The sequence below is a fragment of the Chrysemys picta genome, chromosome 4 (genome assembly GCF_011386835.1).
Source record: "Chrysemys picta bellii isolate R12L10 chromosome 4, ASM1138683v2, whole genome shotgun sequence".
Lineage (NCBI taxonomy): Eukaryota > Metazoa > Chordata > Testudines > Emydidae > Chrysemys > Chrysemys picta.
The window spans coordinates 72,996,853-73,015,236 of NC_088794.1; the positions used below are offsets into that span (position 1 = coordinate 72,996,853).

Here is an 18,384-nt window from a genome sequence, read left to right on the forward strand (position 1 = left end):
AACACCAGGATAATCATATCACCCAATGAATCTGAACTAATGTAATAATTACAAATGAGATTCTAAGCCTTGCAAGGATACCTCAAAGTCCTTAGTAAAACATACTGGATGTTAGGGACACTTTTTGTCTCCATAGACTTAATGAAGTATGCAGACTTCTTAAAGTCCATAGCAAAGCAGTCAGAAAGAAAAGTTTTTAAAAGTCTACAGGTGTCAATTTGAAGAAATTCTAGTGCCATTCTAGCATGTAAAACACCATAAATCTAGGATATAATGTAATTTATATCCTGTAATTAGTCAAAAATATATGTAGATACATTGAGGTACCAGAATTTTTTTCTTGATAACTTTATCAAAACACTAAAGAAATCTCTAATGACTATAAGCTCTAACGACTTTAAGCTAGAGTTACACTTTTGGAAGTATCAATAACCTTATAGGGAAAAAATACACACAAGAACATTGTCATTTTAACAACCAAACATTAGAAAGGCAGGAACTGCAAATTCAGTTCAGAATTTGATAGTATAAAAACACCCAGTTAAGGTACTCCAAACAACCTTATCTCATTTTTACTAGCATCTTGGAGGGCGGGGAGGATTAGAGCAAGGGTAACTTTTAAAATGATTAATTTTTTTATTAAATTTAATATTTGACTTTTTGTGTTACTTTTAAGTTACCGTGTCTTAGGGGAGGTGTTGGTTTTTTTGTTAACCTTTACTCCACTGGGGGGGGGGGTGTGTAACAAAAAAAGTCAAATATTAAATTTAATTAAAAAAATAAAAAATTTGTGCGCGTGCACACACACACACACACACACCAATACTTTAATATATATATAAAATATATTTACAATACAATATGTGCAGAAGAGTTCAAGTTTAAATGCAAGTTTTGTTCAATAAAACATATTAGCTAGTTCATATGTTGGATTGTGTTGTAAATTCTATGTGGTATTAGAAGATCAAACTTTTACATAATCCAGCTATCCTATTTAGGAAAGCACCTACTGACTGCAGTGTTAATTTGCATGAGTGAGGATTGCAGCCTCAAGCCTTTGTTTACTTTCACTCTCCAGTTCCTCAGTTCTCTGTGAGGTGCTTGTCACTCACATCTTATATACCTCAAAATTGCTAAGCGTTTCCACAGCCCATTGAAGTCAATGGGAATTTTTCCATTGAGTCCAGGAAGCTTTGAATCAGGCCTAAAGCTTCTATTGAGTTCCTAGAAGTAGAACTACAGGTAAATATTGATATTTTAACACAGTAGCTTTTATCACAACACAAAAGGTGTTTTGACTGATACATACTTTGGGTTTTATGCAGGTTCAATGGGAGTAGATCACATTGGGTTTTGAGGTTTTGTAAAATCTATTGCAGTATATATTTCCATGTTGATATTTATCACAGGCTATAATGTTCTGTGATGGCCCTTATCACAGTATGTGTTTCTGTAGTGCCAGCTGTGACAATAAGTATATGTTCAAACTGGTTAAAAGGCTATATAGAGGTTTTTTAGCCAACCTTTAATTTCACAATGGAATTCACCTCTACAGAATATTATTGTGGCAAATAATTTCTTACAGCTGAGCCAAATCTGGAATAGTAAATTTGAATTTGGTTGAAGGTTGGCAATTTCAGATTAAGCTAAGAATTCATGAACTCAAAAAACCCAAAGAACTTCTTTGCCTGTATAACTTGTATTAAAGATATACAAGGGAATTTTATCAGTCTAGTTAAGTACCAGACTCCCTTTTTGCAGCCCCAATTTGCACCCACAGAATGAATTTCTGGTGCAAGAACTTGTGTCATTAACTACCTGACTTGCCCCCTTCTGAAAATGTACCTCATGGTTGAAGTATGGGTTGAATAAATTCAGAGAAGAGAAAAATGAAATTTGTAAAATGTTGCAGAATTTTATTTGCAGTGAAATGCTGGGCCCTGATTCACCTCTATAATTCACAGTATTGCCAACCCCAAATGTTCAAAAATCATGAGGCAGGCTCACCAATAATCATGAGATTATGTAAAAATAATAGATTTGGTGTTCTTTTTTTTTGCCTTCTGCTTTTTGAACCTTTAGGCTGCACAGGGGTCACATTTTTTGAAGCTTTCTCCACTGCCACAAGGGCTAGAAACTTACTTTTTCTTTAAGAATGAAGGCTGAAATTATCACATATCCATTTGACTCCAGGAGCTGGGCTTTAAGGAAAACAATAATTATCATGAGACTCATGACAAAATCGTGAGAATTGGCAACACTGTTTACATTTCTGTTTAAAGGCTAGTTACTTTCCAGAAGGCTCTTAAACACAACACTATAGTGACTGATGTGCAGTTCTCACAGGAGCATATTTAAAACCAAACACTTTAAAATTGAGAAACAAATTGAGACTTCTGAAGTATATCAGGACCACTGCAGGCAGGAAAGGAAAACAAACAGGCACAGGAGCTCTGGGCAGCTCTTCCTCTTGAAAATAGTTGAAGGGTCAAATCTTCCAGTCCTTAAACAGGTAAAACTCCTACTGTCATCAGTGCCTCCACTCATAGATATTAAGATATGCTCAATATCTATACACTTAAATATCTGAGCCATCTTATCCAGGGCTACACATTTTATACACATTGGTTCAGAGACTATGTTTTCTGACATATTCTGAACAGTGCTGAGCACATAGATGGTGCCCAGTGAATAATACAAATCATGACAATAATCATTGACTTTATGGACTCTATGGATGCAATTTCTGTTCTTTGCTCTGGAATTGGCCTGAATACAGCTGAAACCCTAAGAAATTGAGACATAAAAACATCTGATACTTCTACAACACTTTCTCACTCCTGCCTTTACTCAAACTCAAAAAAAAAAAATTCAAAACAAAACGGTGTTGAGTTAAAATGTAAAATTTCACAGCAGCCATTACTCTGCAACCCAGTGTATGGCAGGACCTGCAACTCCTTGGGGGATTAGTGATCTCCTCTCATCTGACTCTCGTACTCTCTCTTTCTTCATCCTTCCTGACCTCTATGCTGCTTTTCATGGTGTCCGCCATGACATCCTTCCCAACCGCCTTGGGACTGTTTGGTGGAGTCTCAGAGAGCAGCCCTTCTTGGTTTTGCTCCCATCTGTCAGTCTTTTTTTTTTTCTTCCCCCAGCAGAGAAAGGGGCTGGTTCAGTGGATGGGGAGCTAGCCCTGAGATACCTGGATTCTACTCCCACCATGGACTTCCTTTATGACCTCAGGCCAGTGCCCTAGTGACAGAATTTCAAGGTTTTTAGGCACCCAAAGATGCAGTTAGGCATCTAGTGGGGTTTACAAAGCACCTAACCTTCTAGACACTTTTGAAAGTCTCACTAGATACCTAAATACCTTTGAAAATCTGGCCTCTAGTTTCTCTGTGCCCAGTGCCTCATCTGTACAATGGGGATAACAACACTGCTCTACCTCACAGAGGGGCTGTGAAAATAAATAGGTTAGACATTGTGAGGCGCTCAGATACTATGGTGATGTGGCCACATAAGTACCACAGGTAGAGTGGGAACTTTATCTATACCACTGCTATCCCTTCCCTTGGTTTTGGCCCCTTCTTTTCACCTATCCCCGTGACAGCTCCCTCTTTTTTCTGAATGTAACTTGGGCTGTATTTCTTCTGAGTCCCCTGTGTTCTGTCTTCAACACTGCCCCCCCCCAAGCCCCTTGCAAAGGGGTTCCTGTTTTATAGGCTCATCTAACAACTTCCAGATGCTTAATTTAATTACCAGCTCTTTCTTATCTTAATCACCCTGCCTCTTTTTGTCCAAACAAAATATGGACTCCCTGCCCCAGGGGCACAAGCTGGGAGCAGCACCTCTCCTCTGCAGAACTCACATTTCACACTCAGGCTGTGCTGCAGTTAAGAGCTCTGCCTGGGGCTAGGATGTGCACTGCAAGCAGAGCTCCTGTACAAAACTGCTCCCCCAAAATAGTGGCCTTGCCTTTTAGGTAAAAAATGTGGAGTCCCTTGTAACCAACATAGGGGGAAAAATTCTACTGTACAATGGGAAAATGGCATGCAACATCCACTCTGCTGCTAATGTGCAGAATAATTTTATTTTTAACTAAAATGTATTCAAGTCCCTATGGGGCTGAGAAGAGACCATTAGAAAACACATCTTGAGTTTTAATAAGCACTGTAGAAAGCAATTTAAGTAATTATCCAGAAGGGAGCTGGAAAGAGCTGAGGGCACAGTCAGGGTAGCAGGAGGTAAGGCTGAGAGGGGAGGAACAACAAAGGGTGGGAACAGAGAAGGAAGGCGGGGCAGAGAAAGGCAAGAACTGGTTATGTTTTCAGATGGGGTACATTGGGAGGGACTAAGACTGGGATGAAAGTGTTTAGACCAACCTGTTCCTTTTTCTTTTAGACACCGACAGTACATTTCATGGGGTGGAATTTCTGCCAGAAGATCTTGGTGAGGCTCTGAATAAGACTGCAATGAGAGTGAATGAGAAATATTCCTCTCTACCTGCTGAGGAGAAGGGGATTCATATTATCAACATCCGAGCTATTGAAGACATCGGATACATCCAGCGTGAAAGTACAGTGAGTAGAGCAGTTATTAGATGGTACTTATCTTCTGGGGTTTTGTACCCTGACTCATAGCACTGGAATCAGAGTGCTTTTATTCTCAGCACCATCACTCCGCTGCAAAAAATATATAAATGTTAAAAATATATGTTTGGGGATTTGGATAGTGTGAGTTCTGCACTATTCCTTGTCAGATGTGAACAGTTACCAGCAACCACAATACAGGCAACTTTAAAGGGTTTTTGCTGACTCCTATATAGGAGGAAGGGAGTGGAAGAGATTGAGGGATCCTAATTTGAGCTAAATCATATGAAGGGCTGCTTATTCCCAGATTAAACAAACCAGCAAACGAGGCAATGGCAGCTTTTTGAATCTGTGTGGCTGTATTGAAGAGAACCCTTAAATGTCTAAAAATATGCACCCAAAAGCTACACATCTGCTTGCATTGATAATGTTACACCAATAACCTGCAGTATAGATTCCTGTTGTCTGAATGGATTTTCACTGTTATTTGTTATGCCGTCATTAAATTTTTTAATTAGAATGTTTGTACCTTAAATACCCCTGGAGTAATTTCTAAATGTTGTAATGTAGATGCCCAGGTGGTTAGGAATCAGTAATGTCAAATAAATGTAAAAGGTCAGAATGTGTATAGGTGTGTTGATACCACTGCTATCCCCTGATCAATGTTGTCTCATTGTTTCCTTGAACTCCCTTGTCCGTCTGTATCCATCTGTTATCTCTTGTCTTATACTTAGATTGTAAACTCTTTATGGCAGGATCTGTCTTTTTTTTTTTTTTTTTTTTTTTTTTTTTTTTTTTTTCTCCCTGTTTTGTACGGAATGTAGTACAATGGAGTCCTGGTCCATGATTAGGGTTCTTAGGCACTATGGTTATACAAATTAATAATAAGATTACTAATAATAGATGAGGGAATTGAGGTTAAGAAGGGCTGAAACAACAATGTTAAATGATCAAGGCAAATGTAGTAGAAATAGAATATTATCTTCCACAATGGAGAAAGAATACTTAATTGGAATTGACTTGGGAGTGAAGAATAGTGCATGAACAGCCTCCTAAGTGTGGGGATTTAAAACTAAAATGTCCTTTTAGTGGTTTTTACCTTTAGATTGAGCAGTTTGATCCTCATTTGGTGTAAATCTACATAGCTCTGCTTATTTCAATTTAGCTACACTGATTTATATCAAATGAGGATATGGCCTACCAATATCTTCTCAACCTTAACTCCAGGTTAATGTAGTTATTGGTTTGGGAATTTCCTTAGCATTTTAATAGCATTATAGCAAGAAATTCCTGATTTACTTGCCATGTGGAACTGTGTATTCTCCCCCAAGTACATAAATGATATTATATTATAGATTACAGGAGTGTAGCCGCTTGGTTAATAGAATGGCACCAATATTTCTTCCAAGCTGTACTTGCAAGCTTCTTAAAATCTTTCCACCTTGCCAGTTCAGATGTAGACTTCATGATATCCTCATACTGTAGACATTGTATTGAGGCCAAGACTATGGACTTCTTAAAGTCCTTAACCGATCAGGTTTTACCACAGTTTAAGTAGGACTCAGGGATGGGATGGGGTGGGGCGGGGGGAGGGGGGAAGGAAGGGAAAGAGAGGGGATACAGAGCTGAGAATCTCAATGTCTCTGATATATTAACCTAGATTTGTGTTTGAGCTGTGGGGTGGGAGGTGTTTGTCTCTGTGTTTCCCTGTCCCAGTGATTTTAACAAGTTCTAAGATCAATTAGATTCTGTGTTGGGCTTAGAAAATGAAATGAGCACATGAGCTGCTTAAATACTTGGTTGAATCCTTTCAGTGCTTATAGTCTCCGTAGAAGATCATGTGGGAATGAAAGCTGTACAAATGTGAGTCCATTTGGGACCGAGAGAGGAAGGAGCCATATTTTTTTTTGTACCCTAGAGCATTGGCACATTTCCCTGCTTTTTTGGATCCTCAGTACAGTTCCCATTCTGTTTCTGACTCTTGGTGCTGTTCCCATGCTTTTTTGGAGCACTGGTTTTGTGCTTAAACCTTAGCAAATCATTAGTGAATGACTCTAAAATTAAACCATCTGTACTGTCCAATCCAAACATATGCACTAGAGCTCACCAAACACTCTGGAATAAAACACATTTTAAGTAAGTTGACCATGCTGCTTGGGGGAAACAACATGACAAAAACCATTACAACATTCCTTCCCCCACCCCCCCACCCCCCGCCCAAAAGTGAACAACATCTGTTTTTATTAAGGTGAAAATTTATAATTATTCTCTAAAGTGTGTGTGTGTGTGTGTGTGTGTGTGTGTGTGTGTGTGTGTGTGTGTGTGTGTGAGAGGGAGGGAGGGAGGGAGACAGGCAACCTTAACTGTGGAAAGACTCCAATCTCTCAAGATTTAAAAACAAACATTTGAAATACAAATGGAGTTTGCAAAGGAAGAGCCCAATTGAGAGAAGTGCTACTGGTCCTCATCATCCACTGGGCCAGATTCTTTAATGCAGTCTGTCCCCTTTCTGCTGGCTAAAAGGGACCAGAAAGCAAATAAATCTTCTATGCCATCCTTTGCCACCCCTATGTGTTCTGGGGGTAGGGAAAGGTGTGGCCACAGTGCACTGTTCTCTGATGATCTCCAGATAATAGGTGGCCCATTGAGTGTAGGCCATAAACAACTGGCACACTTGTTCCAATCTGCTGGAACCATCTGCTTGATCCCATGCAGAACTGGCTACAGAACCTGGGAGCTGAAAAATGGCTTCTTTGTGACTTCCACAGTCTAGCCCATTTATTTCAATAAGAATTGAAGACACTTGGCATGTTTCAGAATTGGCCCACTGATTAGTTACTGAGCACCCCAGAAAGTCCCATTCACTTTGTGGGAATAGTAGGTGCTCATAGGATCAGGCCCTAACTTTTACCTTTTAGACCAGACTGCATTTTATTGAGGAATTCATCATTTGACCCCAAGTTTTCAGAATTAAATGAGACCGTGATCTTGATGGAATCCTCAGAGTTCCCAGGCCTTTTGAGAGTGGCTGTTGCACTTAAGAGGTTTAACTGTATGAAGACTGAAGTATTTTGTATCCCAGAATATTTTTCTGTCACAAAATCTGCACATTTTTTAATTGCCCCCTGAAAACAGAATGTCCAAATGGTGTTCTTGAAGGTGGATGCTGAGGAAAGGAGTGATCCCATCTGGGCTCTTCCCTCATCAACAAATGAACAATGAGTAAATTATATCGTTACCATTAGCTATGTTATTACTATGCTCCTAAACCAAGAGAGACTTTTGTGTGGTCATCCCAGCCTGGCTCCCTATTTAAAGTATTTATCGGCTGCCTTCCAACTCGGGCAGATTGGGAATTGCTGGCCAAAGTCAGAATATTGCCGGAGTGTAAATGACTTCAGAATTTGGCCTAATAATAGGCAAAAATTTTGGGCCCAGTTTGTCCCCTGAAGGTACTGGCTTACATTAGAGAAAGTATGGAATTGCCCTATCCCAGGAGGAGTTCTAAGACAGCAGGTTCCTGCAGGTTTGAAGGACAGTAGGTTGATACTGCAGAAAGAGATGTACTTGGGCCACATTCAACAAGACCCAAGAAGCCCTAAATATGTGGAAGGTGCTTCTGGTGCAGGATCAGAGGAAGAGGGGATGAAGCCTCTTTAAATCAGCCTACCCATTCCAATAAAAACTGACCTTTTAGCAGAACTTACATATTTTTCATGCATCCTGAAGGATTTTGTTTTAATCTGGTCCTAAGACCTTAATATTGAGTCTATTGTAGGCTGTAATTAATTGCACTCTGAATGTTATGAGCAGGTCAAACCTTGTAATACTTTGAATTAAAACCTCACCATATGGTATGACCACATCCTTCAATTAACATAACTGTAAAGATAAGCCCCTCACCTAAGACAAAAGGCATATGTGAACCCACCTAGGAGCTTTTGCTGAGTGTTGTTTTAGGTCCGGTGTGGGTGGAAGGAAGGAGAGAAGGCAGAACAGACAGAAACAGGGAGAGACCGAAGCCTGGTCTACACTTAAAGTTAGGTCAACATAACTGAGCGCTTAGATATCCTGACCTAATCCCTGGTGTAGACACAGCTAGGTCAGTGGAAGAATGCTTCCCATCACTGACTCCGCTACACTACAGCAGTGGTGATGTAGCTATGCAACTGTAGCATCTATAATGTAGAAATGGCCTAATAGACAGAGAGAGAGCCTAAAAGGAGCAGCTCCAAAGCAGGGTGTCTGACCCTGGAAGAATCTGGAAGGAGTTTTTCAGGCAGGGATGCAGGCTGAAAAGAGTGTTTTTGATGTTTATGAGCAAAAGAAACTGTTTCCTGCTATTTGATTCCTTTTGCATTTAGAGACACAGGACTATGCACATTTTTTGTAAATAAACAAAACTGCATCAAAGAACTATCTGTTACCAATTTCTGCTCCCAACTGGGATATCCCAGGGCCGCAAACTTTGACTAGCCACTCGGGTCAATGGTAACGATATGTAGTTCTCTTCATTTGAAGATGGCCTCTTTGTGAACACAATTGTGTTTCCCCCCAAATGCTTGCATCCACTGTTTTATGTACCAAACAAACTGCAGATGCACATATTGCAGTTGGACATTGAACTTTTTGATTTGCAACTGATGTCCAATTGCTTCCATTTGCACCAGCAATTTATTACAGAGTAAAGTATTTCTTGCCTTAAAATTCTGCCTGCTAAATTAAAAGCCATAAAATGAGCAAGGGCCCCTGAACCTTTGTAGTATAACTGCTGCCATTAGTATTTACTGTGAAAACAAGTAAAATCTATTAGCCAATTTCTCCCCTTGTAGTTATGTGTGCACATCCAAAGGCAGAATTTGGCATTGTGTGAGAAACGCAATGTATGAGAAAGGCGTATAAATAGTGTTATGTATTAATATTTTATTAATATTAATTTTTTTGTATTTACCCTGTTGAGTCTAGAATTAATAAAGAAATGATTGATTTAGGGTTCTACTGGAATTGCAGTTTCAAAAATGGAGTTTCTAGCATCTCATAATACCAGTGTAAATAGGTTTTAATTTGCAGTGAATTATTCCAGTCTGGAGTACATCCCTTTGTTACCATCAAATTGCAATGAGACATGGGCTGTACATGAGAAAAAAATCAAACTAAGCAAGGACTGAACCCGGTTCCCTGTCAGGGCTGGCTCCAGGGTTTTTGCCGCCCCAAGCGGCAAAAAAAAAAAAAAAAAGCCGCGATCCCGATCTGCGGCGGCAATTCGTCGGAAGGTCCTTTGCTCTGAGCGGGAGTGAGGGACCGTCCGCCGAATTGCCGCCGAATAGCTGGACCTGCCGCCCCTCTCCGGAGTGGCCACCCTAAGCACCTGCTTGGCAAGCTGGTGCCTGGAGCCGGCCCTGTTCCCTGTCTACTATCCACTTGCATTTTTGGCTCAGCTACGTAGCCAGCTGGCTCCTGTTAGTCTCTAGCTAAGCTGATCTCTTTCTCAGATGATGCAAACTTGCAGCCATAGATAAGAGAAGTGAGAAATGTTTGCACATGAAATTAATCTGCTTATCAGAATTAAAACACAGATGTCTTTGGTGAAGGACAGATGATCTTACTGGAGATTAGCCTACAAAGGGGGGAAATCAAACCCACCAAGTAGCTCACTTATGAACTAGAGTGCTGGTAATTAGATTAAATCCCAGTCATTTTATCTATTTATTTCTGACCAATAAGACTCCAACTGGTCGGTCAACAGAATTGCAGGTGTTAACTTGCAAAATCTTTGACTAAGTGGCACAGGAGGCAGACCTCAAACTCTCATGTGTTTTGAAGATAAGATGTTCTCTGCTCTGTACAAGGAGAAACCATGTGAATGTGGTTTCTTTTAATGTTTGGTTTGTTTGGTGTCCTTGTCTGCAAGTGTACTAATTATTCTTCTTCCCTCCCCCATTGTTCACAGTTATTAAACTCACTGTGTCAGGATCCAGATGCCAACTGCAAACATGGACTCTATTTTAGAGATGGCAAGAGGAAAGTGGACTACATCTTGGTTTACCATTACAAGAAATCCTCAGTCAGTAAGACGCTCACTAGACGAATTCATCACAATGATTCAAGTGCCCGAAGTATCAAACAGGATCATCAGCTTCCTGGGAAGGGCGGGCACCTTGACGTGGGAGAAAGTGAGCTTCACATGGACTATCACGAAGATGATAAGAGATTCCGCAGAGAGGAGTATGAAGGCAACCTCATGGAGGCTGGTCTGGAATTGGAAAGAGATGAAGATGTAAATAAACTTTTGAACTCTATCTTAATAAGATAAGTAAGGGCCAAATACTGAGAAATATCAAGCAGTTCCTGAGAACTTGAAACCCCTGTTGACTCTAGTGGGAGATACAGATGCTCATGGCCTCCCAGTATTTGGCCTTTATTTTTTTTATAGCACCCTCAACTCCCTTTCATACCAGTCATCTCAGCAACTCACCGGGTCAGCCCATAGTGTAGTTGATCTCCCAGTATATAAAAGTGAATGTTTAAAAAAGTTAAATTCATATTTTAATTTCTCAAGAAAAAAAATGTGATGCAGGCTTCTCATTGCATTTTCATCGTCAAGGAATTGAATTACTCTGAGCATTTAGTGAAGAATAAAACTGGAGCACTTCTCGAACTGTCTTATCTGACATTTTCCAGGCAGATACCCATATTTCTCTAGAAAATATCTGATACGAGTATACAAGTGTAATGTTCTTCTAGATCTTAACTGCCTGAAGTCTGAACTAAACTAAGATAGGTATCAACAGCCCCAAAGAGCCTGATATGTCAGCTGAGAGCAGTAACACATAAACCCTAATAGTTGTGAGAAGAGTACACTTTACCTCAATTTTTGTCTTCGCATAATAGGATATAACTTTTGCTTCTTCATAAATGTAATATAATACAAACTGATAGCACATTTTGAAACCATTGGGAAAATGTTACTCTATATTCTCAGTAGCAATATTCAGATTCTCTCAGCTATTCATATTATATATAATGTCCATAGCATTAATCAACTTCATGGCCTAAACAAGCAAATATACTGTGAACACATTCAGGACAGTAGCATATATAGCGTCTCATGGTGTGGAGGGGCTGAATAGAATCCCCTTAGTTGTTCACACACTCTCCTCTCACTTAGTCCACACAAGGCCCTCCATGCAGACACTACAGGTTTCTGTGGGTTGGGGTGGGAGGGTGACCAGACAGTGGCATGGAGAAGTCTTTATCTAGCATTGTCCCAAGACAAACCAGTTAAGAAATTCCCATGGAAATGAGTTCTGATCCTATTAATATTAAGCCCCACCATCTCTCAGGACCTGTCTCTTATTGTCTATGACACCCCTCCCCTCTTGCCCCTGAGAGATAGTGGGGGGGGGGGGCGAAGGAACAAGGTGGCAGAGAGGCATGGTTCCTGAGGGAGTCCTACTGCTGGGGAAAGAGAGAAGCCAGGGGAGTACCACAGAAGGGCCAGCCATCAGTGAATGCCCTGGACATCTTTGCAGATGGCCAGATGTGTGTAAGTTTTCTCAGCGGCTCTCAGGATATCCATATATTTTGGAGAGCCCTTTCTCCTACCTAAGGCCTGCAAATCCTGCCTTCTCTCCCTCAGGAACTCAGTATTTCCCTCTAATTGTACCCCTCTTATGGGTTTGTCCTGGCCATAGCTTTCTCCCCCTGTTGGAGAGGAACTGAGGACAAAAGTGGAGTGGAGGAGGACAGAAGGTATAGAAGAGGTGACCAGTATCAATCATTACAGTATTTAATACGTCTCAGAGTTAGGCTTCTGAACATCATGGTCTTTTAAAACAGCAAAAACATTAATACAGACATGGGGGGGGGGGAGGGGAATTGTCATGGAATTGCTAAAAGTGATCTTTAACTGATCTACATGGTACTCTTCATAATTAGCCTCCGTGTTAAAATATGTAGAATTTTTTTAAAATCTGTAATTTAAGAGACTTTTTGAAAGTTCTTAAGATGGACCCACATCAAACCTTGAGATATGAACATCCCTGAACTTCTTGGACTGTTCAAAATCGAGATGTGAATTTGACCTAACCCTTAGATTGAACAACTTTCTATTGGTGTGTTTAAACTATTGACCTAGATCTGAAGTTTCTCATTTTAGGACTATTTCTTGAAAGTTCATGTTATGGCATATCCTTTATTATAACAGAAGTCACTAACGCTTTAATATTACAGCTAAAACTGAGCCTGAAAAAAAACTCCAGCTTCAAACACCCCTTGAACTTAGTCAATATCCAGACTGCATCTAAATTCTGTGGATTGGGCCCACCTGTAATTCCAATCTGTTTGAAAAAGAGCTTACACTGAAATTGTCACATTTCAGTTTAGCCTCCAAAGGAATGAAATCTGTTCATGGGGGTCTTGTGTAAATGGTCTAGATTAAGTGCGGATTTCAGATGTTATTTCATCCTTCCACTATAATTAGAGATCAGTGATGCTGTACAAAACTCCTTTCACCTGCACAGCAAAAACAATGTGTTCTATTAAAAGACTGTTTGACTATGTAAAATGATTGGGGGTGTTTGTGATCTGCTGCCAGTGTGATTAGCAGAGAGAGCCATGGTCAGATTCATTTCAAAGGAAGCAACTATGTTTTAATTAACTGATCCAGTCAATATGCCTGAGGTTGCAGAGGGAGAAAGTAAACATTTTGTAAGTTTTATTTACAAGATCTAAAGGCTGGGTCTTAAATCTGTGATCTGTGCATTAAAAAATCCTCAATATGTCCATTAAACATTCATGAATGTACAGATAGGACAAACCCTGGAAAAGTGAAATGAGTTTCCATTTCAGGTTCTATATTCCCAAATGTAAGTAACAAGAGTCTTCCATCTAATTTGCAAACTACCATAGTAGATTGGCAATCTCTTTGTGCCAAGTCATGCAGATTAAAATAGTTTACACAGCAGGGTGTCCCCACCTATGATACATAATACTACTTTAAATAATGTTGAAGGTCTTTGAGTTCAAACTAGGACATCATGCATACCCGTCCTGAGGGACACTGTCCTCTCAATACAAGATATTAAAACAGAAAAGAAATGTACAGAGATGAGAGCCACAGGGATCTACGTCAACTTTCATGTCCAAAGCTTGAGTGTAAGGCAAAATGCTTGCAGCCACTTGCTTGAGTCTGAAAGGCATTATTGGGAGAGCCATGAAGTCACACTGCAGATCTTTAATATTAGTAAAAGTGAGCACTTGTTAAAAGGAAGATCTATATTAAGTTGCTTAAACTCTCTTCTGTGAAGTTAACTCATAAATGTTTTTGAAGCTATGACACATCGGAGGATGGCAACTATTTATGTCCCCTGAGTAATGTATTTCCAGAAAGCAGGTGCAGAGTATTGCAGGCTGAAAACAAGCTTTTATACTTGCATAAGCAAGTACAGCAGCAAGAATGGAAAGATAAAGCCAGAAAGATTGAAGTCTTTTGCTGTTTAAAGCTATACCTCAGTTTAAATGGAATAGCCTGTTGGTGTGATGAATAAGAACCATTCACTCTAATTCTTTGAACTGGTAAGGGGAGAAAACGACTATCACAATATAATGTACATTTAAATACATGTGTATCCGACAAGGGCCTGAAGGATCGCGGGTGGCTGTAAGTGTTGGAAAATCTCTACCGCACATGGTTGAGGATGACAAGCACAGGAATCGGACAAGGCACTCTTCTTTTGCTCGTTGCACACCTTCCTAGGATTCCCCTTTTCAGTGGCATGATGGCATCTAGACAACATTCTATTTTGGGGGGAAGGAGGAGGAAGGCATTTTTTTCCTCATGCATATTTGAAGTTTCCAGCACTTCCACTGCACACGGGAACAAAAAGGCCCAATACTGTTATCTGTCATCTTTGTGAGTGTATATATACTTTCGAAAGCATAGAATCACCCCAGGTTCTTCCTTGCTTTCAGTGTTACAAGAGAGTGGTTATGCTTTTGAAGATTCCTGTTCTTCAGATACCTGTACTACTGGCTTTAAAATTCTCGGCAGACTTACTTGCCTTTGCACATAGATAACACAGCTGTTCATGTGAAAGCTCCTCCATTTATGTGCATGCCAGAGATGAAGCAAGTAGGTACTTCAACAAGGAAGTCAAATCTTCTCCACAGCTTTTAGGACACACAGTACAAAAATATCCGAAGTCCCAAATATTACTTGTAAACTTGGCTGCCAAAGGAAGACAGAAAATAGATGGGAGCAATTCCTGTGGTCTGTATGTGTTAATGAGCTCCATGGCTTCCTCTTAATGCTAACTGCTGATTTTGAAGCCTAGCAGTGTGCCTCGAATCAAATGTCACCGGTCTGCTCTTGTGAAATGCATTGGCATGTCCTGTCTGTTCCACTTTGCAGTTACATACTGCACTCCGTACATGCAGCTCAGAAGCTGCAAGCATGAACTCTCTCAGCAGCTGAGTCACTACTGGGGTAGTGAGGAACATGCCACTGAGAGCAAATGTGTTTGTTAAAAATAAGTTGTATAATAGAAAAGATGAATGAACTCCAACTCTGCACAATTCAGCAGGGACAGCCAAGCCCGTCCCCTCTATGCTAGCATTTGGAGGGCTGGGGGCAGGATTGTTATAGGAACCATTACACCAACTCTTCACATAGTCAGCTATGCTGGCTTTAGGACTGCTATATGTCAGCCATACAGTACAAAGTAGCCCTAATGCAGGGAAGAATCCTGACCAATGTATGAAGAAATTGGATATTTTCCTATAAATCTTTCTGTAGTGTTAATATAAAAGTTTACCATTTAAGCTCAGATGTATACAACAGCTCTGCAGATGACGCATTTTTGCTTCTTTCTTACAAGAAGACTGTCATTCTGAGCCTTAGAGGTTCTGAGCATATGCTGTGAGACGCTGCTGACTATCCTCAACTGCATTTACATCAATCCATTTAATACCTTGCACAAGATGCTCAAACCTCACAGGCTCAGGCCCTTTTGGGTATGTCTACAACCCTCCCACCTCGCCATGTCCTACAGCCCAGCCCCCCCCATGAGCCCAAACATATACATCACAGTTAACCAGTCCCTTAGCCTGTGAGCCCTGAAAGCCCAAGTCAGTTGGCATGGGCCAGCTGTGAATTTTTAATTGCAGTGTAGACATACTCTTGTCTGATTCAAATGTGAGTGACTGGGTATATTTTTCTTGTCCATAGCAAATACCTTTCATTTTCCAAACAACTCTTATTTTCTCACTTTAAAATAAGATAATTTTTCTACCTTGGGATAATTATTTTGTAGGAGGACAATGGTGTTTCATGTTTGTGGTTTGAGCACCTTGTGGACAGTAAATCAGATGATTTATTCAATGATAATATTGTAGGTATTTAGAAGCAGTTGTTTCCCAGTTTTGTATTAAACAAATGAGATTTATAATGTTGTCTGTTGTGGACTACTTGATTCCTCAATGTGTATGAAACCGGAAGAAAAATAGCATCTTATTTTATTTCATCTGAATTATCGTCTCTCTCTCTTCCTCTTTTAGACTAAAATACATGGGGTTGGATTTGTAAAAATACATGCACCTTGGAATGTTTTGTGCCGGGAGGCAGAATTTCTGAAACTCAAGATGCCCACAAAAAAGGTTAGTGATCATTTTCTTTTTCTCCAAGAGTCACACCTACACACACACACACACCAGTTATGTAGGGCTTTTCATCCTCACAGTACTTTACAAGCATTAACTAATCCTCATAACAACTTTGCGAGGGAGATAAGAATTCCTATTTGCCTTTTACACCTAAGGAAATTGAGGAGGAATGCCTAATTAACTTGCCTAACACTACAGAAAGAATCCTGTTCATAACTGGGAACAGAAAACAAGAGTTCCTAGCTCCTGGTCTTATTCTTCACATGATACAAATGAGTTTGTACAGTATTTCATACCTTCAGTACCTTTTGAAATGGTAGATTGCAGCTGATAATGGACTCTTAAATATACATTATGTGGAATGTTTATTTTTTCTTACTCCAGCAAAGTCCCAATCCTGAACACACATGTGAGAGTAGCATTTTGCAAGCAAATAGTTCCATTGAGCTCAGAGACTACTCATGTGCATAAAGTTAATCATGCATGTAAGTGTTTGCAGGGTCTGGAACTAAATTAGCTTAGAATAAATTACCCTTTGGAATATTTGAAGTATCATTATAAAAGTAATATTGTATTTTCTCCAGAGACCAAAATTTAAATAATCTTTGATATGTAGCTGTACTATTCAGTGAACATAACTTAGAGGTGGATTAATATTTAATGATATCTTAAGTGCCGGTTCCAGACACTGCAGAGAAAGAAGTCTCTAATGGAACAAGAGACAGCCTCAAAGCCCAAAGTAATTTATTGCAAGTAAAACTAAATTTAAACTTTTGGTTTAAATATTGTATTAGTGGCATCCTAGCCCACTTATCACTTTATTTACTTTAATTATGTTTCCTCTTTTGTTAAGGCCATTAAGCTCCTTGGAGCAATGGTATCACATAGGAAAGGGCATTTTTGTCAAACGAGTGAGTGAGAGGTTTCTAAACTTTCAGGCATAGTCCAGTTATTGCCTGTACTAGCAGAAATGAGGAATGAATTTTCACTTGGCTGCACCTAGAAATGAGCTCAAACCAAACCCCTTCATCTAGACACCTCAGGTTTTTTGTATCTGGCTTTAGAGTGGAACTTTGTGGTTCAGGCTGTGAAGTTTATTATTTTCTTTTATCTTCTAATACAGTTCCTATATAACTTTGTCTCTTGTTTGGTACCAAAGGCCCAAATTGCCCTTACTGCAGTGGTGAAAAGTAGATCCACTGTGGTTCCATTACATGGAATGGGTGCGATGCTAACAGCCCATGATGCAGGGCATTCACATTCAAGCTTCCCTGGGCACCCTGGAGGTCAGAAGTGTGCTCCTGATGTAGTTACACTCATCAGTTCTTGGGAGAAGGAATCCATTGCTATGTGGATCTTCCAGTCCTTGCTCTCATCCCACAGAGCAGCTTACAAGGGCCACAGAAGTTACTTCAACCTTTAAGCTGCTGTAGTGGCCACAGAGTAGCTCAATGGTTTTAGCTCTGTGAAGCAGTCCAGCCTTATCCTTTGGAATAAATAAGGGGCAGGATTTGACTCTTAGGGAATAATTGGACTCTGAGTTTGCCTCAGTTTGCCCCTTTCACAACCTGTCCATCTGTTTCTCAACCTTTTAAAGAAGGTAGAGCAATAGCACACTGCTCCTTATTAGTTTATTTGAGTGCATTTATTTAAATGATGGTTTTATTCCTTATACTTCAGTAGCTTTTTATTAATAATTTTGAGAGCAATACTGTATTAATTGTTCATTTCCTTCTTCTCAGGTGTATCAGATAAATCAAGCCCATGGTCTTTTGAAAAAAATTAATTCTGTAATTCAAAAAATAACAGAACCTATCCAGCCAAAAGTAGCAGAACACAAACCAGAGACAGTGAAACGCCTCTCGTACCCCTTCTCCCGGGAGAAACAACACTTGTAAGTGAAAGCTTCCGTTTCCTAAATTAACCGTTTGCATCAACAGGATCAAGCCTTTGCAAAAGCACTTGAGACACAGTCATGAATAGGTTAATAGAAAAATGTGCATCAGAACTGATATTGCAGAAGTGATCATTAAAATGGTCACTTTTCCTTTTCATAATAAGTTAAATCTTATCTAGTTCACTGTGCAGGAATTGGGCTTTTTAAGAATCTCTGTGTGGCATTTGTGTTCATTTA

At 39.8% G+C, this 18,384-nt stretch overlaps 1 protein-coding gene across 8 annotated transcripts in view; it reads left to right on the forward strand.

Annotated features, from left to right (window-relative positions):
* ANO1 (anoctamin 1) overlaps positions 1 to 18,384 on the forward strand; it is a 120,010-nt gene that overhangs the window by 40,553 nt on the left and 61,073 nt on the right. For all 8 annotated transcript variants that reach the window (XM_042849139.2, XM_042849137.2, XM_042849140.2 and 5 more), the window contains 4 exons: positions 4,402 to 4,580; positions 10,540 to 10,866; positions 16,146 to 16,244; positions 17,993 to 18,144. In XM_042849139.2, coding sequence (XP_042705073.2) covers positions 4,402 to 4,580; positions 10,540 to 10,866; positions 16,146 to 16,244; positions 17,993 to 18,144 — 757 coding nt within the window. The remainder of the gene's footprint in view (positions 1 to 4,401; positions 4,581 to 10,539; positions 10,867 to 16,145; positions 16,245 to 17,992; positions 18,145 to 18,384) is intronic.